Below are 21263 nucleotides of genomic sequence, written 5' to 3' on the forward strand. Positions count from 1 at the left end.
TGGAAGGAATTTTTTTATTTTGTTTAAACTTTTTATTGACAATAACCAGTCAGATATATTAACGATCATTACATTTTTGTAACATGCAGAGAATAGCAGTTGTAGAGAAACCAGAGATTGGAGCTGAGGGAAGTCAGGGGGAGAGGGGAGGGGGGTTTATTACATGGGGGGGGAATGGGGGAGGAATCAAGGATGATATGTTTTAAGATAATATGTTTTGTTTAAAGTCTATCTGTGTACAATTATAATATACAATACAATTATCTGTGCCCCTGCTCCCAGCAACCTGGGTGCCCCTCTTCCTGTCCAGCAAAAGCAGTCCGCCGCCCCCCAGCCTCTGTCCCGGACTCTCCTTCTCAGCCCCCTCCCTCTTCTCCATCCCTGCCAAATCTAAACAAGCTCTGCAGCTTTCGTAGCTGTTGGATCAGAGCCACCCCTCTCAGCCTCTCTCACCCGCCTCTTGGCAGCCGAAGTTCAGAAGGGCTTGTTCCACAGCACCAAAAAAGGAAACCGAGCCGTTCCATAGGAAAGTCTGAGCAATGAGCCCTCATTGTTCTGACCGATTAAAGAAAAATAATAAAGATGGGAGATCTTAAATAAAAGAGGCAGGGTTGGCCGGCCGCACAGCCTTATCTTAGAGAAGCACCGGCGGGAAAAGGGGTTGCCAGAGGTCACCCGAACGATGGCGCATGCATTGCCCAAGTGGAATATGCTGCTCCGGATTGGTGTCACAAGACAGAGATACAGAAGGTCAAGACAAAGGAACCATTCTCTGCTCCCTGGTTTGCCCCCGGGGCAGGCCTGGAAAGGATGGCGGGACAGGGTTTAAGCCCGTGTGAGCTCTGGCAGAGGGGCAGGGTCCCTTTTTGAACATCGCAGCTCAGCCCCCTGGAATATGCGCTACAATAACAAAAGGTGAAGGTGCCCCTGAGTGTGTGCAGAGCGCATTTTGCCTCACCACTGAGCAGCTAGAGCCAGGCTGTACTGGGCTGGGGGGCCTGCCCCAGTATTTAAGGAATTAACTACTGCAGCATGGGAGTCCAAGCAGGAAATTGACAGTCATGGCTAATGGGCCCTTGTTACCCTTGTCAGCTACTGCATTTCCGGTGAATTTTACAAACCACATAACCTCTCCCTTCTAGCACACAAGAGCAGGATTAAAATATATACATATATCGAGATTGCCTGCAAATTATAAATTTACAAAGTGCCGCCTTTGGCAGGTTTATTAGCACACCATTCAGCCAGTGATAAGGGGCCAACTTTCTAGGCAGGCAACCCATGCCAGCGCCTGCCCTCTGGGTGATAGCAGGCTCCAGGGCTCTGGCCAGATCCAGACCCAACTGATGAGCAGCCTGTGGCTGGCAGAGAAAGAGATGGCCCAGGAGAAGAGTGGGTGTTTAAGGAGCGAATGTATCTCCTTGGAGAAGGAATTTCCACCCTTCCCTAGTTTATTTAGTAAAGCAGAGGAGGTGGTGTGAAAACAAATGTTTCTAAGTCTTTCCTGCAAAATGTAACTGACTCAATGGAATCTGAGCAGACAGACACACCCAGGGCTGCCAGATGCACAAGAATTCTCATGCATGACTCCTGGTGTGAGATGTGAGGTTATTTGCATTCCTGTACATGGAAGTTGTCTTTGTCCATGGAGTTTTCTTGGCAGGGATACTGGAGTGGCTTGCTGGTTCCTCCTCCTCCATAGCTATGGTTATGGTTTTCCCAGTAGTGATGTATGGAAGTGAAAGCTGGACCATAAAGAAGGCTGATCGCCGAAGAATTGATGCTTTTGAATTATGGTGTTGGAGAACAGAAATCACGCAGCGGGAGGCCCCATTAGCAAAAGTGGTACCTCAGGTTAAGAACAGTTTCAGGTTAAGAATGGACCTCCAGAACGAATTGAGTTCTTAACCCGAGGTACCACTGTACTGTTGTGCTCAGATCCTGGTTTGGGGCTTTCAACAGACCTCTGGTTGGCCACTGTGAGAGCAGGCTCCTTTTAGGCACTAACATTATCTGCTGGGATGAACTCTTGATAATGCTAATAATCTGGACCTGCCAGGCCTGTGGAATCGCCAACAGCAGCAAATTTCAGCAACCAGCAGAGCAGCCATGATGGGCCAAAGTGCATCAGTCATAGCTCAGAGGCGGAACATCCGTTTTTCATGCAGAAGGCCTTTGGATCAACCTACTGCCTCTCTAGGTAAAGGCTGGCAATGGCCCTTTCCTAAAATCCCGGAGAGCCATGCTAGGAAATACTGACTCAGTAGAAGCCAGCTTCCTATGTGCCACTTTGTGCATCAAACAAAGCACTGTTGTGCGGTTAAACCAATCGATTTGCGTCGGTTATAATTGGAAGCGCGTGGTTTTGCATCGTGGCGTCGTGTCTCGCTGGGTTTTGCTAATGAACAAATCCAAAACCCGATTGGGAAACCCAGTTAACTTTGGCGCATAGGCTTGCATTAGATTGCCAAATTAGCAGGGGAAAGGGGAGTTTCCCTCCACCAAGATGCTTAAGAAATACCAAGCAAATTCTGAACTGAACAGGGAAGGGTTTCCAGCAGAAGAGGGAGTGTGGAATGTGCTGGGTTGGCTGGAGAGGGGGATGGTGGTGAACCGCCCCCCCCCCTTGCCCCAGCTTTTATTGCTGTTGCTGCATCTAGAGTTGTTGTGCCGTGCGAAAGAGAAGGAGGGGAACCCTGCACATTTTTATACAAGATAAGGAAGAACACGGCAGCCCTGCCCTTCCAAGGCATTTTTCTTTGGTTTGTGCAATCACTGATACTGTGTTGTTATGTACTGAGTTGAATAGGATTCAGAATGCAGCCGTCTGATTGGTCCTAGAACAATAGGATCCCGAATGCAGCAGTCTGATTGGTCCTAGAACAATAGGATCCCAAATGCAGCAGTCTGATTGGTCCTAGTACAATAGGATCCAGAATGCAGCAGTCTGATTGGTCCTAGAACAATAGGATCCCAAATGCAGCAGTCTGATTGGTCCTAGAATAGGATCCAGAATGCAGCAGTCTGATTGGCCCTAGAACAATAGTATCCAGAATGCAGCAGTCTGATTGGTCCTAGAATAGGATCCAGAATGCAGCAGTCTGATTGGCCCTAGAACAATAGGATCCAGAATGCAGCCGTCTGATTGGTCCTAGAATAGGATCCAGAATGCAGCAGTGTGATTGGCCCTAGAACAATAGTATCCAGAATGCAGCCGTCTGATTGGTCCTAGAACAATAGGATCCAGAATGCAGCAGTCTGATTGGTCCGCAGGAGCCACCCAATCCAGCTCCAGGTGGAAGTGAATCCGCAACCTGATTGGCTTACAGGAGAATCCTAGAATTAGCCAATCACGTGGGGCCCATTGTATAAATAATGTATATAAAGCAGACATTTCGGGGGAACTTCCATTCCTCCTCACCACTATGAGCTAAATAAAGAGCATGAAATCCACACTTGACTCCGAGTATATTTCATGTGTTTTAATTTGTTGGAAGCTGCCCAGAGTGGCTGGGGTAACCCAGTCAGATGGGAGGCATATAAATAAATAATTGTTGTTGTTGTTAGTGATGGTGGTGCTGCAGGGAAAACCAGATACAAGGCAGCAGAGGAAGATGTCCAGGGCCCCCAGTTAGCAGAATGAGTTTGAGGGCACCCCAACCTGCAGCAAAGACTGCCTTACCATAGTTTGGCTGCGCAAACACACCATGCATTTCAAGCACGTAACCTCCCCCAAAGGATCCTGGGAACTGTAGTTTGATAAGGGTGCTGGGAATAGCGGCTCTGCAAGGGGTAAACTACAGCTCCCAGGGTTATTTGGGGAAAAGCCATGCACATTAAATGTGCTTTAAGTGTACAGGGCGTGCGCAGCCAGGTGCCAGGCAAAAAGGAATCTTTGTATATTAGAAAGATTATGAAGCCCACAGCTGTGTTTCCAAAGCCAGATGGTTGCCTTTTGGAGCTTTTGAGCGAAGGCTGGCAGCGGCAGCGGCGCATCCCCGAGAAAGAGCCATAATTCACTTTGAAGGGCAGGCGGCTGACTCCGGCTTGTGCCGACTCGCTGCGAGGATTTCCTCTCTGCTCAGGAATCCCATGGATCCCTGGCTGTGCGCAGGAAAGGGAGCCAAGGAGCAGGGCGGGATCTAGACAGGCCCAGGCTGGCAAAACCATAGCACGGAAGGAGAAGCTTTTACCATCCGTGGGGGAGAAATCTGTCCTGATCCGCAATTGGGTTTTTTGTGGTTTTTTTAAGGGGGAAGATTTTAAAATACTAACAGCTCCTCATGTCTGAAGGCAGAGAACAAGAGGCCCGTGCTTTTGTTGTGGTGAAATCTAGGCCTGTGTAAGTTGTAAACAATGACAAACCTAGACAGCATCTTAAAAAGCAGAGACATCACCTTGGCAACAAAGGTCCATATAGTTAAAGCTATGGTTTATGGAAGTGAGAGCTGGACCATAAAGAAGGCTGATCGCCGAAGAATTGATGCTTTTGAATTCTGGTGCTGAAGGAGACTCTTGAGAGTCCCATGGACTGCAAGAAGATCAAACCTATCTATTCTGAAGGAAATCAGCCCTGAGTGCTCACTGGACAGATCCTGAAGCTGAGGCTCCAATACTTTGGTCACCTCATGAGGAGAGAAGACTCCCTGGAAAAGACCCTGATATTGGGAAAGATGGAGGGCACAAGGAGAAGGGGATGACAGAGGACAAGATCCTTGGACAGTGTTCTCGAAGCTACCAGCATGAGTTTGACCAAACTGCGGAAGGCAGTGGAAGACAGGAGTGCCTGGCGTGCTCTGGTCCATGGGGTCACGAAGAGTCGGACACAACTAAATGACTAAACAACAACAAAGTTGTAAGCTGCAAGCAGCTCCGGAACCTCATGCATTTTGGTGCTTTAGGGAGTTGTAGTTTCTGAGGTCCCCCCAGCTGGAGGTTTGCTGAGCTTTGCAGAATGTCATACTATACATGGTTTAGGGAATGGGTTGCATCCAATTCAGTGGTCGGCTGCAAAGTTCTGCAGCCTTGAGTTAGGCCGCTAGATGATGTCGGAACAGCTACTGGCCGATGGGATCCCCCCCCCCCCAAGAGCAAACATAAAAGAGGGGGTGTTGGGGCTCGAGGAAGTTGGGGCTTTCTAGCTCAGAAGCCCTGCTTGGCAATCCTAAACATACACAAATTCACTAGCAACGGAGGTGTACTCCACACATGCTCAGAAGCACTCTTTATTATCAGCACCACCTCATGTACCATTTGGGAACCAAAGGTTTGCACTGAAAGGCAGCTCTGTTTCAAACTAAACCATCGCGCCAACCAAATTTGAAGTGGAACTGCCTTAGAATGCAAGCATTTAATTATTAAATGAATCTTGCGGCGTTGTTCCAGCCTGTCTATAACATGTTTGTGCAAAGTTTGGGTGGGCAGGTTCAGGAGGATGAGTTGGGACAGAGGTCGCCAAACAGAATGTGCCACCGATTCAGAATCAGATTATTGTGGAGGGCTCTCATATAGTAGTAGGAAAATAATAACAGTAATACAGTGGTACCTCGGGTTACATACGCTTCAGGTTACATATGCTTCAGGTTACAGACTCCGCTAACCCAGAAATAGTGCTTCAGGTTAAGAATTTTGCTTCAGGATGAGAACAGAAATCGTGCTCCGGCGGCGCGGCAGCAGCAGGAGGCCCCATTAGCTAAAGTGGTGCTTCAGGTTAAGAACAGTTTCAGGTTAAGTACGGAACCTCTGGAACGAATTAAGTACTTAACCTGAGGTACCACTGTACTGGTAATATTATCTCCCTGCAGGCAGAAAGTTAGCACGCATCAGAAAAAGAGCCAGTGTGGTGCAGTGCTTAGAGTGTTCGACTCGGACCTGGGAGAGACCAGGGTTCGAATCCTCACTCGACCATGAAGCTCACAGGCTGACCTTAGGCCTCCCTCCCTCTCTGCCTAACCTACCTCACAGGGTTGTTTTGTTGCTTAACTGAGGAACCACAGAAACCACATTGAGCTCCTTGGAGAGAAAAAGGTAGGATAGAAATGCAATAAATAAATAAGGAAGGCAAGAAGACGAAAAGTAGAAGCTCAGAGCTCTTGTCTGCTATGCTGGTTTTCTGTTTGCAGGGAGCTTTCTGGTGCCCTGCAGATGTTCTGGACTACAATTCCCATCAGCCCCAGCATGCTGGCTGATGAGGCTGCTGGGAATTGTAGCGCAAGGCACCTCCAGAGCACCAAGTTGGTGAACAGCTGCTGTAAAGGGCCATTCGGAAGCACTTGTGATGATTTTTTTGCCCGCCGTTGCCATTGCATGGCTTGTAATTTTTATGACATCTTCGATTTCTGTGCATAGCTGTCAACTTACAGATTTGAAAACAAGGGACCAGCAGCCTCGAAAATAAGGGATCAGCAGCCAAAATAAGGGATTTTCCAGGCACAGGTATGTTCAACTTCTGAGCCCTTCCAAGCCAAAGACAGAAAGCCCAGCCAGCAGCCAAACAAAGCCTCATCAATAAGGGACAGCAGCAGGACTTGGCGCTGGGATAAGGGACCGTCCCGCCAAATAAGGGACGCTTGACAGCTATGTTTCTGTGTAATTTGCATGGCAAAGTCCATTCTACCACCTCGTTCTGCTGCAAATACAAAAACACAACGAAACCCACGAGGCAGCACACCAGCCGGAGGACGAGGGGAGCTGGGGAAGAAGGCCTTGCAACAGAGGGCTGCCCGTGCATTTTGTTTTGCATGCCAGGCTAATCCCAGCGCTTGCTCAGCCCACCCAGTTTCCTAGTTACAACTACCTTTGTATCTACACATGTGCACGCTTTGTGCTGCCCTGGAAATGTGCCCTTCCTCCTCCGTCCCTGGCATGCAGGAGACATTCCTCAGCGTTTCGCAAGTGAATCATCTGTGCGCTCCGTTGCCATGGAGCAAGGGCTGCTCTTTCCCACAGACACACGACTGGCGGAGGATTCTCTCCCGCTCCCATTTGTATCACAAACTCTCTTAAAGTCCCTCCCGGGGCCCCCGGTCAGGGAGGCAGGCTTCTGTGCCAGCTAGGCCTCACCCAGGCTTCGACCTGCAAAGTCATAATGGCCCATGGCAAGGGCGGAGGGCCGTACGTCCTCCTGGGACAACTTTGAGGGCCACAGGCCAGTGGTGCCTCTAAGTTTAGCACTCTCTGGAACTCAGGGCTTCACACACTGGCGCCATTCATTGACCAAGGGGCTGCCCACCATTCAGGGGGCTTCATGGCGAGGGGTGGGGGAGAATAACCATTGGCCTGAGAAGCAGCTGCTGTAGGAAACTTACTTCACCCTTTGCTGCTAGAAAGAAGACACATTAGAACTCTTAACTAATGCTGGAGGGTTTTTTCCCTCTCCTTTCCCTCCCAATCCCTTTTTCTCTTCATGTCATGTCATTTCAGACGGCAAGCCTGAGCGGCAAGGGCAGTCTTACTCCCGATCATTATAAGCCTTTCTGGCTCACGAGCGGGGTCAAATAAATGACTATAAAAATGAATGAACGAGGGGGTCAGATGGATGCACTCGGAGGCCTAGGTTTGTTGGAGGGGCTGCCACCTACGATCAAGCTTTGCCGTCAAAATCCAGTGGTTGCGAAGCCCTCTAGAACACGACATCAAGCCTAGAGCAAATTGATTTTTAACTGCAATTTTAAAAATTGCTTCTTTGGTTCCGCATATTGCATTTCATTGCACTACCCTTCAAATCTGACAGAATGCAGATTCTAAGACTAGAAAATGGAATACAGGAAAATAAATGAAAAAAGCAATAGAAATGCAATAGAAGAACCAATAAGTGCTCTGCCGTTTTCAAGTACAGTGGTACCTCGGGTTACATACGCTTCAGGTTACAGACTCCGCTAACCCAGAAATAGCACCTCGGGTTAAGAACTTTGCTTCAGGATGAGAACAGAAATCATGCTTTGGCGGCGCGGCAGCAGCAGGAGGCCCCATTACCTAAAGTGGTGCTTCAGGTTTAGAACAGTTTCAGGTTAAGAACGGACCTCCGGAACGAATTACTGTAAGCACTTACCTGAGGTACCACTGTAGTCTTGAGTTGGGGGGAGTTGAGCATAGCTGTCAACTTTTTCCTTTTTTTAAGGGAAATTCCCTTATTCCGAATAGGATTCCTCGCAAGAAAAGGGAAAAGTTGACAGCTATGGAGTTGGGGAACCCCCAGTCTAGAGCATCTAGTGCGGGGACTGATGGGAGTTGTAGTTCAAACCATCTGGAGGGCACCAGGTTGGAGAAGCCTTGCTGGACTAACACCCTGTTGCAGGAGAAAGCTCACAACCACACACCATGCTACAGGGGTCAGAGGAGTGTCTCGTCCACAGGAACGCAGATTCTTGGCTAACGCTCCCAAATAAACAAGGCCATTTGTCCAGGGCGCAAAGCCTTTCCCAGTTTCCACTTTGCCCTGTTCGCCGAGGCAGGGTCTATCCAGATTCCCCACATACTTTCATGTATAAAACGTGGAAAGAATGCAGCAAACCTGTGCTATCTCTGTACAGGGTTCTCCCGGGGGTGCCCCGGCAACCAAAGAAATATTGGGAGAGAGAGAGAGCTTGAGACAGGCCTGCCTCTCAGCGGGAATTAAAAGCCACCCAGAGCTGACCCATCCCACGCAGTGGAAGGCAAAACTCCCAAGGGGAGACGAGTACAGGAATGTGAGCGTCACAGGAAAAGCATGAAAGGGCTCTCCCCACCCTGTCCTCATGGGGGGGACTTTGCGGGGAACATGTCTGCCCCAGTTGTGTAGGAAAAGAGCTAGATGCCCCATCCCTGGGAGGCCCACTAAATTCTCCCTGCAAGCAAAGGCTCCTTGCAGCTTTCGCTTCTGTTCATCCCCAACAACAACAAAACCCCCTGTGAAATAGGAGCTCCTCCAGGGTCACTGTTTATCCCACATTCACAGACCCCTCCAAGTGTCCCAATTTTCCAGGGACAGTTCCGGATTTACAGAAGCCGTCCCGGTTTCTGATTCAGTCCCGGAACTGTCCTGCGTTTTCCTTAGGACGTCTCCCGTGACTTGCGTCCTTCATACACCCTTCAGACATTTTTGGCACCCCCTTTCCCCATCTGCCCTGGTGCATGCTCACACCTGAACTCAAGAGCGCCCTCGACACACCTTGGAATGAGGATAGCACATCTTAGAACAGCTTTATCTTCTCTCTCTCTCTCTCCCCGGCACATTCTGTTCCCGCTCAATAGCTGCCTTTGTAACCGATTCCTTCCTACATCTGCTAAATGTTTCCTTGCATTTTGTAGTCGTGTGTGTGTGTGTGTGTTTAGCTTGTGCGGCCAACACAATTTGCCTAGCGGGTTGTGAGATGCACCCTACTGCCCCTTCTGCAAAGCCCCCACTCTCTGGACCTCTTGGAAGCAGCCTTGCAGACAAAGCCAAACACAGCTTATCAACCAAATATGGGGCCCAGTTGTGGACTCTCTAAACAGCCTCGTTTTGCCACCTGCCTGGGAATGCAAAAAAACCCAGGAGGCTGCATATCAAGCAAAGCATAGAAGCTAAAGTATACCCTCCAACATTTCTCCAATATAAATAGGGATGTCCTCTTCAATCATAATAATTTTATTATTTATACCCCATCCATCTCACTGGCATGCCCCAGCCACTCTGAGTGGCTTCTAACATATATACAAACATAAGAAAACTTTGAACTTAAAACAAAACAAAACCTTCCCTATACAGGGCTGTCTTCAGATGTCTTCTAAAGGTTGTACAGTGGTACCTCGGGTTAAGTACTTAATTCGTTCCGGAGGTCCGTTCTTAACCTGAAACTGTTCTTAACGTGAAGCACCACTTTAGCTAATGGGGCCTCCTGCTGCCGCTGCGCCGCCGGAGCACAATTTCTGTTCTCATCCTGATGCAAAGTTCTTAACCTGAAGCACTATTTCTGGGTTAGCGGAGTCTGTAACCTCAAGCATATGTAACCTGAGGTACCACTGTATATACGTTTGGCTCGGGGGTTGCATAACTCCATACCCTCCAATGTTTCTCTGATGAAAGTAGGGGTGCCCTAAGGAAAGGTGGGATGTTCTAGGATCAAATAAGAAACTGGGACCGCTTCTGTAAATCTGGGGCTGTCCTTGGAAAATAGTGACAATTGTAGGAGCCTGTGAATGCTGAACAATCCAATTGGCTTTTACTCAGAGTAGATCCATTGAAATTAAGGCACCTAAGTTAGTCGTATTCATTGATTCCAACGAGTGTAACATGAGAGGAGGCCATCTTGTCCTTAGACACAAGCAGCAAACTCTCTGTGGACCTGACTTCACATTACCTCTTGACTCATCTTCCGTTCACACAATCAGGGTATGTATGTCTGTGTCTGTCTGTCCTATGTTGTGTTGTAAACTCTGTGTCCCCCCCTCCCTTGGCCCTGCTTGTGTTGACAGAAGCCTGACATGCAGAAATGTAGCAGGAAAAACCTTGTCCTCTCTAGTGGTGATAAAGCCTAGTGGAAACTTTATTTGCTTACAATATTTATTTAAGTACCCTTCCTCAAAAGATTCCAGGGCGGCGCACGAAGAAGTGCGAATGAAATCTGCACAATGATGACGGAAGAGCAACAAGATAACTTTATAAAAACCTCCCAAATCTAAAAACAGAATAAAACACCTTTAAAAAACAACAACCCTCCATTAGCAATCTTAAAAGGCTTCTCTTTTTCACCTGTTTTGTTCCTCCACATACTGCTGGTGTCAAAGGCTGTATACACACCATACATTTAAAGCACCCCCTTTAAAAAAAAAAATAATCCTGGGAAATGTAGTTTACCCCTAATGGCGCTATAGTTCCCAGCACCCTTAACAAACTACAGTTGCCTGGATTCTTTGTGGGGAGGGGAATGTGTTTTAAAGTCACTGGGAGGAAAAACAGTTAAGGTCACTAAGTTGGCCCATAAAAATACAAAATCTGTACAGTGGTACCTCGGGTTAAGTACTTAATTCGTTCCGTAGGTCCGTTCTTAACCTGAAGCACCACTTTAGCTAATGGGGCCTCCTGCTGCTGCTGCCGTGCCACCGGAGCACGATTTCTATTCTCATCCTGAAGCAAAGTTCTTAAGCCAAGGTAATATTTCTGGGTTAGTGGAGTCTGTAACCTGAAGCGTATGTAACCTGAAGCATATGTAACCCGAGGTACCACTGTATTAGGTAAATATCTTTATTAGGGCAACTCTAACCAAAAAGGGCTCATTCACATGTCCCTTCTGCCTCAGTTTCTAGGCATGGGTCTGCAATTTGTAAGGATGTTGCTGGGTTTTTTTGTCCCTGGGGAAACCTACTGTTTACTCCTGAATCGGAACGAATATCGTTCCACAACCTGATTGACGCTTGTTCCGATTCAGCAGTAAACAGAGGGATTTCCTGGGGAAAGCAGTGGGACCAAGAAAAATCGCTTGGATCTGGGCCTATGAACCAGAGACCTGTGCTTAGCAATCGCAGCAGGAGCAGAACTGTGAATAAGGCCGTAGTGTGCAATATTTTGAATTCCCCAGAACTCTTTTAACTAGCTAGATCAGGGATGGCGATCCTCTGCTCTCCCAATTGCTGTTGGTCTCCATATCCCCCCATGGGGACGATGGAGGGCAACTGGCAACCTTCAGTCTCCCCCCTGCCACCTCCTAACTCCACTTCTCCCCTCTCCGTCCAGCTGCTTCCTTTTGTTTTGAAATGAATACGCTGCGTACTTTTGTTTCCTTTGAAATCGGCCTCTGAGATGGGAATCAACGTTTACCAGCCCCAGACCTTGCAGGCAGGAACATGGCAGAGCTGGTCTGGCCGGGGGCCAGGGAAACACCCAGGGATCTGTCACAGCCAGCGGCAACTGGGGACACAGCCAAGGAACCTACAGCTGCCGGCACGGGGCTCTGCAGTATCGGGCGCGGGCTCAAGAGGAGAAACTGAGGCACGCCGTGTCAAGGGACGTGGCCAGAGTCATGCAGAGGCACAACCTAGCACAGCCTTCCTTCAGCTGGTGTCCTCCAGAAGTCTTGGACTACAAATCTCATCAGCCCCAGCAAGCAGGAGGAAGGCACAGAATGGGGCTGGTGAGGCGTGAGGCCTGGAGAGAGCAGCAGGGGCCACACAGAGAGACTTGGAGGGCCACACTCATCTCCCAGGCCTGAGGTTCCCCACTCCTGCTTAAAAATGGATGGATTTCTCGAAATTTTTCTATGTATTTATGTTTTTCCTACTTTATGCAAAGGGACGCGGGTGGCGCTGTGGGTTAAACCAGAGAGCCTAGGGCTTGCCGATCAGAAGATCGGCGGTTCAAATCCCCACAACGGGGTGAGCTCCCGTTGCTCAGTCCCTGCTCCTGCCAACCTAGCAGTTTGAAATCACGTCAAAGTGCAAGTAGATAAATAGGTACCGCTCCGGAGGGAAGGTAAACGGCGTTTCCGTGTGCTGCTCTGGTTTGCCAGAAGCGGCTTAGTCATGCTGGGCACATGACCCGGAAGCTGTACGCTGGCTCCTTCGGCCAATAAAGCAAGATGAGCGCCACAACCCCAGAGTCAGTCATGACTGGACCTAATGGTCAGGGGTCCCTTTACCTTTTTACTTTATGTAAACAACTCTGTGTGAGGGCAGTGCGCCATGAAAGGCAGAGGATAGATCCTTGAATTGATTAATAGAATTGTAGAGCAGGAAGTGACCCTGAGGGTCATCCAGTCTAACCCTCTGCAACGTAGGAATCTTGGCTAAAGCATCCATGACAGATGGCCATACAACCTCTGCCACAACTTCCCGAGGGAGACCGTTCCACTTCTGAACAGCTCTTCCCAGTACGTTTCTGAGCACAATTCAAAGTGCTGGTGTTGACCTTTAAAGCCCTAAACGGCCTCGGCCCGGTATACCTGAAGGAGCATCTCCACCCCCATCGTTCTGCCCGGACGCTGAGGTCCAGCTCCGAGGGCCTTCTGGCGGTTCCCTCATTGCGAGAAGCAAAGCTACAGGGAACCAGGCAGAGGGCCTTCTCGGTGGTGGCACCCACCCTGTGGAACGCCCTCCCATCAGATGTCAAAGCGATAAATAACTACCTGACATTCAGAAGACATCTTAAGGCAGCCCTGTTCAGGGAAGTTTTTAATCTGTGATATTTTAGTGTATTTTTGGTTTCTATGGAAGCCGCCCAGAGTGGCTGGGGAAACCCAGCCAGATGGGCAGGGTACAAATAATAAATTATTATTATTATTATTATTACTGTCAGAAACGTCTTCCTGATGTTTAGCTGGAATCTCCTTTCTTGTAACTTGAAGCCATGGGTTCGAGTCCTACCCTCCAGAGCAGGAGGAAAAAAGCTTGCTCCCTCCTCCATGTGGCAGCCCTTGAGATATTTGAAGATGGCTATCACATCTCCTCTTTCCCAACCTAAACATACCCAACTCCCTCAACCGTTCCTCACAAGGCTTGGTTTCCAGACCCTTGATCATCTCGGTTGCCCTCCTCTGCCCACCTTCCAGCTTGTCGGAACAAAATAAATGTGCACCCAAAGAGAGTGGGGGAAACCCACACAGTGGGGCAGGATTAGCCTGAGCAGCTGAGCATCCTTGCCCTCAATCCTGCCAACCGCGGGATGGTCTTACCTCGACTCACGCGCTGCTTGGCACCAGAAAGGATCCCTGGCGTGTCGATAAGGCTGATGCTCTCCAGAACCTGGTTTGGCAAGTGGGCGCACATGAACCTATGCGGGCAGAAAGAGAGAAGGCCAGAGGCCAAGGTGAGGAGCTTGTGTAGGCAAAAGCAGCAAGAAAGGAGGCTTAGAGAGATTTCCTGACTTACAGAGGTTAGCCCCAAAAAAGAAATGTTAATGATCTAAATCATATCAATTATCTAAATCAGTGGCTCCCAACTGGTGGTGTGCGGACCCCTGGGGGGTCCACGTAACCCACCCAGGGGCCCCGTGGCACATAATAATAATAATAATAATAATAATAATAATAATAATAATAATAATAATTTATTATTTATACCCCGCCATCCGGCTGGGTTTCCCCAGCCACTCTGGGTGGCTTCCAACACAATATTAAAATACAGTAATGGATCAAACATTAGAAGCTTCCCTGAACAGGGCTGCCTTCAGATGTCTTCTAAAAGTCTGGTAGTTGTTGTTCTCTTTGACATCTGGTGGGAGGGCGTTCCACAGGGAGGGTGCCACTACCGAGAAGGCCCTCTGCCTGGTTCCCTGTAACTTGGCTTCTCGCAGTGAAGGAACCGCCAGAAGGCCCTCAGTGCTGGACCTCAGTGTCCGAGTAGAATGATGGGGGTGGAGATGCTCCTTCAGATATACTGGACCGAGGCCGTTTAACCATCAACTGTCCAGAACATCCCATTTTGGTACACAATGACTGGCACACATGACTAGCACACGAGTGCAGACCAGAAGACATGTGCCCCAGTTTTGCGCTGGGACACATTGGAGGGTATGGTGGCACCATTCACATAACAAAAACTACCACAGAGATAATAAACATTTGCAAAAGTAGTAGTAGTAGTAATTATTATTATTATTATTATTATTATTATTATTATCATTTATTACTTATATCCCACCCATCTGGCCGGCTTCCAAAAGGGTATTAAGAACACTATAAAATATCAAACATTAAAAACTTCCCTAAACAGGGCTGCCTTCAGATGTCTTCTAAAAGTCAGGTAGTTGTTTATTTCCTTGACATCTGGTGGGAGGGTGTTCCACTGGTCGGGCGCCACTACCAAGAAGGCTTTCTGCCTGGTTCCCTGTAACCTCACATCTTGCAGTGAGGGAACTGCCAGAAGACCCTCAGAACTGGACCTCAGTGTCTGGACTGGATAATGGGGGTGGAGATGCTCTTTCAGGTATAATGGGCCAAGGCTGTTTAGGGCTTTAAAAGTCAGCACCAACACTTTGAATTCTGCTCGGAAATGTACTGGGAGCCAATGTAGGTCTTTCAGGACCGGTGTTATATGGTCTTGGCAGGGGTCCTTGGCTTGGCTTTTGAAAAACAGGGGGTCCACAGTGCAAACTGGGAACCGCTGATCTAAATGAACAAAAAGATAACTAAATGCTTGCTCAGTTGGCACATGTGACCCTCATAAATGCCTGTGAGTCTCACGTGCCTGCTGAGCGTTTAGGCACATTTAGCTAAATTTTTGGGTTTAAGTGATTTATGCTTTTAGAGGGAGAAAAAACTCTAAGCCAGGAAAACACAAGGGAAAGCTCAGTGGCAGAACACCGAATGTCTCAGGCTTAATCCCTGTCAACATCCCTGGGTAAGACTGGGAAGACCCCTAGTCGGAAATCCCAGAGAGCCATACCAGGCTTATCTCTCTTATCTTTTGCCCTGCACTGTCTAGGCACAAGTCTGTGCTTTGAAGTTCCATGTCCAAGGGCTCCCCCCCCCCTTTGCCCCAGTGCTTTCCACACAAAACCCGCTCTTTTAACAATGAATCAAACAGCAATTTGAGTTTTCTGCGGATTGCAGTTTACTCCGATTCAACGGTAAGGAGCAGGTTTTCACGGGGAAAGTTTAGCGGCAAAAACAAAAACCCAAATTCTTTAAACAGACCCTCTTAAGTGCCCCTATTTTCCAGGGACAGATTTACAGAAGCAATCCTGGTTTCTGATTTATTAATAATATAATAATACTAATTTATTATTTATACCCCGCCCATCTGGCTGGGTTTCCCCAACCACTCTGGGTGGCTCCCAACAGAACACTAAAATACAATAACCTATTAAACATTAAAAGCTTCCCTAAACACGGCTGCCTTCAGATGTCTTCTAAAAGTCTGGTGGTTGTTTTTCTCTTTGACATCTGGTGGGAGGGCGTTCCACAGGGCGGGTGCCACTACTGAGAAGGCCCTTTGCCTGGTTCCCTGTAACTTGGCTTCCCGCAGTGAGGGAAATGCCAGAAGGCCCTTGGAGCTGGACCTCAGTGTCCGGGCAGAATGATGGAGGTAGAGACGCTCCTTCAGGTATACTGGACCAAGGCAGTTTAGTTTAATCCCAGAATGTCCCGCTTTTCCTTAGGGCATCCCTATTTTCACCAAAGAAACGTTGGAGGGTATGGAGTTATGTGACCCCTGAGCCAAGGAGATAAGTCGCTATACTCAGAAGTCACCTGAAGCAGCCCTGTACAGGGAAGTTGGTTAATGTTTTATTTTAATTTTTTTATATGTTGGAAGCTGCCCAAAATGGCTGGGGCAACCCAGTCAGGTGGTCAGGGTATAAATAATGAAATTATTATTATTATTATTATGGAATAGGAGATCTCTATTTTCATCAGAGAAATGTCTGGACTAGACATTTGGTGTAGACCAGGGTTTCCCAAACTTGGGCCTCCAGCTGTTTTTTTGGACTACAACTCCCATCACCCTTGACCACTGGTCCTGCTAACTAGGGATGATGGGAGTTGTAGTCAAAAAACAGCTAGAGGCCCAAGTTTGGGAAACCCTGGCGCAGGCAATAAAGAGCTAAATGAACCAGTGGCTTGACTTGGAAAAGCCAGCATCCTCTATTCGTTCTGCTTTTCCAGTAAGCCTGCTTTAGAGATTAACAACAAGAACGAAGAAGTCGAGTTATGGATGTTAAATACCATATTTTTTGCTCTATAAGACTCACTTTTTCCCTCCTAAAAAGTAAGGGGAAATGTGTGCGCGTCTTATGGAGTGAATGCAGACTGTGCAGCTATCCCACAAGCCAGAACAGCAAGAGGGATTGCTGCTTTCACTGTGCAGTGATCCCGCTTGCTGTTCTGGCTTCTGAGATTCAGAATATTTTTTTTCTTGTTTTCCTCCTCCAAAAACTAGGTGCGTCTTGTGGTCTGGTGCGTCTTATAGAGCGAAAAATACGGTATATACCAATTTGAATGAACAAGCGAGTGCACCCTTCCCTCTTGGCTTTTCCCGGCCTGTTTGTTCTTTTTTCTTCTGCTCCGGGCTCCTAAAAGCGTTGCCACCCCTCCCCTCTCTCCTCATACGCCAAGAAGCAATAAGAGCAGCGCTCTGAGCAGCCAAGAACCAAGGGAGCAGCTCTTGTTTTCTCGTGTTCGGTGCTTGTCACTTTTAAAAACTCCCCCTGTTTCCAGTTGTGCTCATGACCCAGCAGCTGATGGAGATCACAAGGATCTCAGTTGTGTTGTGAACACTCCCCTGGAGCGTCAGGGCTGCCCCGGCCAAAAGCCTGCCGAACCGCTGCTACTAGCTCTCTCTGTTCCTCCTCCTCCTCTTTCCATATCTGTGTACACCAGGAATTTTGGCACCCCCGGGAGGTTGCCTGCTTTGCTCCTGCGGTTTGCTGGTTCCATCCATTCAAACTTGCCCTCCCTGGTTAACCCACGCTAGCATAAGCAACAAAGGGCGGCGGGGAAAAGCTGTTGGTGGATATCGGGAAGCTCTGATTAAAGCACCAAGACCAGATGTGTTAGAGCAGTGGGAGGACGGTAGCTTGGTGGCAGAGCACCTCTGCCTTGCACCCAGAAAGTCGCAGGTTCAATCCCTGTCATGGGTGTCGCAGGAGGGGGGGCGGCGACCTCCTCAAATCAAGTAAATAAACAGAAGTACTTAACTAAAAGTAGAAATTTTAGAAGGATTTTGACAGGTTTTTTTCTGAGCACTTGGGGTCAAAGAAAGTGATTTGAAACAATTCTTGTTATTTAAGGAATCTGTAAGACTATATTGTAAAAATGATACCATCCTAGCAGAATTGAATGATACTTGTGTACAATAAATAAATGGAATAAACAGCTTAGAGGAATATATGGGAAAAGATATAAAACAAACAGTGCGACAAAATCAAGACAATAGAAAAAGTATAATGAGAATGAGTGGAAGTTTTTCACAGAAAACTTTATAGGCTAAGACATGATGTTGTATAAATATGTGGTTCTTTTAATTGCCTTTCTTTTTTGTTACTTTTAAACCTTTTTTCGACCTTTTTAAGGTGACAAATCCCTTTTTTTCTTCTTTCTTTTTTTGTGCTTAATTTTGTTATACTTACCTTTACTGTATGATTGTATTTTAAATTAATAAAGATTTATAGTAAAAAAAAATGAAACAACTCTTGTTGAGATATATTATTCTGAATCTCCTAGACATAGACAAGGAAGATGATCATGAGTGGTGGGTGTCCTACCTGCCCCCAACTTAATCCTGACTACCCCACCCCCCGAAACATAAATCCTGGCTATGCCCATGATCCCTGTTGTCTCCTGGTAGGGTGCTAGGAGAAGCTCCTGCCTGAAATAGAGGTTGGGTGGCCATCTGTCATGGCTGCTTCAGTTGAGATTCCTGCATTGCAGGGGGTTGGACTGGATGACCCTCAGGACCCCAACTCTACAATTTTATGATGCTATGAAACTGTGGGGATTGTAGACGACTCAGCCTGGCCCGACTCAGTCGTCTTCTTCTTTGGTGATCACTCGTAGCCGAGTAAGATTGTCTTCCATAAACACAGTTTTGTGTTTTTTTTAAAAATAATATTTATTCAAGTTTTAAAGATTACAAAAAGAAAATTAGAAACAACAAAAAAAGAAAAAAAATACAAACAGTTAGAAAAAGAAAAACAGCTCAAACCTTAACATAACTTTCTTTCCTTTGCTTATTTCCTTGACCTCCTCACACCTCCCTTTTTTGTATTCTAGTTCAATTAGATATTTCAGCAAATCCTTTCCAGCTTTGTTTTTATCCTAATAATTTATCTTAATATACTGTAATTTTACATTCTCATCTTTCACGAATTAAAAAATCATTTTTTACCTAATCCTTTATATCATTTCTGCTAAAACCACATTACTTCAATCCAACATCCTTCTAACATTCCTTAATTTTACAATGTTTCTGTAGATAAGCTTTAAATTTTTTCCAATCTTCTTCCACCAACTCTTCACCTTGGTCACGGATTCTGCCAGTCATTTCCACCAGTTCCATATAGTCCATCACTTTCATCTGCCATTCTTCCCGGGTGGGTAGATCTTGTGTCTTCCAGTACTTTGCAATAAGTATTCTTGCTGCTGTTGTAGCATACATAAAGAAAGTTCTGTCCTTCTTTAGCACCAATAAACACAGTTTTAACAATGAGTCCGTAAGTGACTGTGGAGGCCAATTCTGGATCCACGCGTCCTTCCACAGTGGAGACATTGGTTTCCTGGTGGGAGTTGATCACGGTGTGGATTTGCCAAGTGTGCCCTCCTCTTAGCGTGTTTCTCCCTTGCGTCCTGCGTTTGAGTGTCTTCAAAGCCCATGACACATTTGGTAAAGGCTGTTCTCCAACTGGAGCGCCCGCAGGCCATTTTATTCCCAGTTGTCGGTGTTTACACTACATTTTTTTAGATTTGCCTTGAGACAGTCTTTGAACCTCTTTTGTTGACCACCAGCATTATGCTTTCCATTTTTAAAGTCCGGAATAGAGTAGTTGCTTTGGAAGATGATCATCAGGCATCCGCACAACATGACTAGTCCAATGAAGCTGATGTTGAAGAATCATTGCTTCAACACTGGTGATCTTTGCTTCTACACTGATATTAGTTTGCCTGTCTTCCCAAGTGATGTGTAAAATTTCTCAGAGACACCATTGGTGGAATCTTTCGAGGAAAGATTAACAAACCTCGCAGCATTACAAACCTCGCAGATCAATCAACTAAAATTTCGGTTGATTAATCTAACATTCTCACCTGAAGCCCCAAAACAGAGGGTTTTCCTGCGCTGTGACTCGGCTGAGTCACTGATCGATATGAATTAACTTCTAGACTGAATTTGTCGGTCGTTTTCATGGTGTTTTTCTACATTCTACGCCACTTCAGCGTTTTTATAAGCAACTTGTAAATTCATGCAGTAAATAACCTGAATGAAACGTTGAAACAACAAAAATTTCCAGCCCTATTTTAAAGGGTGGAATAGATTCACCCATTTGTGCCCCAAAGAAAGGTGTTTCTAGAAATAACCAAGCCTGATGCCCCTGGAACTTGCTCCCAAGCAGGGAAAGGGGGGGACAGGACGTGGGTTAGTTCTCGTTTTGCACCTTCCCAAATCAGTAGGTGACCCAAAACACTAAAAATTTGTGCAAATTTTGAAGAGTAATTGTGTTTCGGTTTGTCTATTGGTTCGGGAAGTGAGGTTTAGCTGAGTTCCCATTAAAATGAGATATGGAAAAGGAATTTTTCCTCCCCCATCCCTACCTCTGAGAGAACAGGGGTGGGCCAAGGAAGAACTGAGACAATCTGACTGCCTTCAGCGCCTGGGGAGGAGTTCATGTTTACAAACCCCTGGATGGAGGAAGGTGCACAGCTCAACCAGTATAAACAAGGATGCTAAAAGTAGAACCTGCCGGAAAATACCCAGGGACATCCAATTCCACAGTTTCCCACTGTCCTGGGCCAAAGTACAGCCAACAGAAGCCTGTGCTGTTTGTTAAGAATACCCCCCCACACACGTACATACAAAAAATGAGGAAACAGTCTGCATCTTTTAAACCTACATAACAGGCAGAAAATCAACAGGTGGAGCTGCAGCAGTGGAAAACCAGTGGATTTCTGCCTGTACTACCCAGCGCCTTGGTTGGTAACAATGCACTCAACTCTAGCATTCCTCAGCATACCCTCCAAAATCCTGCTCAGGCACCCCCAACTTTCGGCCCTCCAGATGTTTTGGACTACAATTCCCATCATCCCTGACCACAGGTGCTGTTAGCTAGGGATAATGGGAGTTGTAGGCCAAAACATCTGGAGGGCCGCAGGTTGGGGATGCCTGATCCTGCTGATTAAAATTGGGGTGTTCGTTTTTGGTCCCGAGCTCTTGTGGGAGCCAGGTGACTTGCGCCAGAACACAAGAACAAAAAATTGGGACATTCTGGGATCCAGTTAGAAGCTGTGATGGCTTTTGTAATTCTGGGGTGTCTCACTCAAAACAGGACAGTTGATGAGTATGCCACAGTCATAGAATTGGAAGGGACCCTGAGGATCATCCAGTCCAACCCTGCCTTGTAGCCGAAAAGGACCAAAGGTTGCGTCATCCTAGTGCAAGCCCATGGGCTGCTGTGTGTAGCTAAAAGTCAAGGCGTTCTTTGGTCTTTTCCTTCAACGTGCATACCCTAATAAGGCCCAGTGTTTCTACATTTCGTCCTGGCACTCATCTGCTGGGAACAGCTCCCATCTGTCCCAAAAGCCAGCACATCTGGAGGGCTGATTTATTTCCAGGCTGTTGGGACATGGGGTGTTGCGGGGACAACCTGGCACAGAGAATCGCGC

At 47.2% G+C, this 21263-nt stretch overlaps 1 protein-coding gene across 1 annotated transcript in view; it reads right to left on the minus strand.

The window, feature by feature from the left end:
- EHD2 (EH domain containing 2) overlaps nt 1-21263 on the minus strand; it is a 49717-nt gene that overhangs the window by 24174 nt on the left and 4280 nt on the right. Inside the window, exon 2 of the mRNA XM_081869153.1 lies at nt 13626-13723. Within this exon, the coding sequence (XP_081725279.1) occupies nt 13626-13723 (98 nt within the window). The remainder of the gene's footprint in view (nt 1-13625; nt 13724-21263) is intronic.

This window comes from Podarcis erhardii (assembly GCF_964252035.2).
Source record: "Podarcis erhardii genome assembly, chromosome: 7".
NCBI lineage: Eukaryota > Metazoa > Chordata > Lepidosauria > Squamata > Lacertidae > Podarcis > Podarcis erhardii.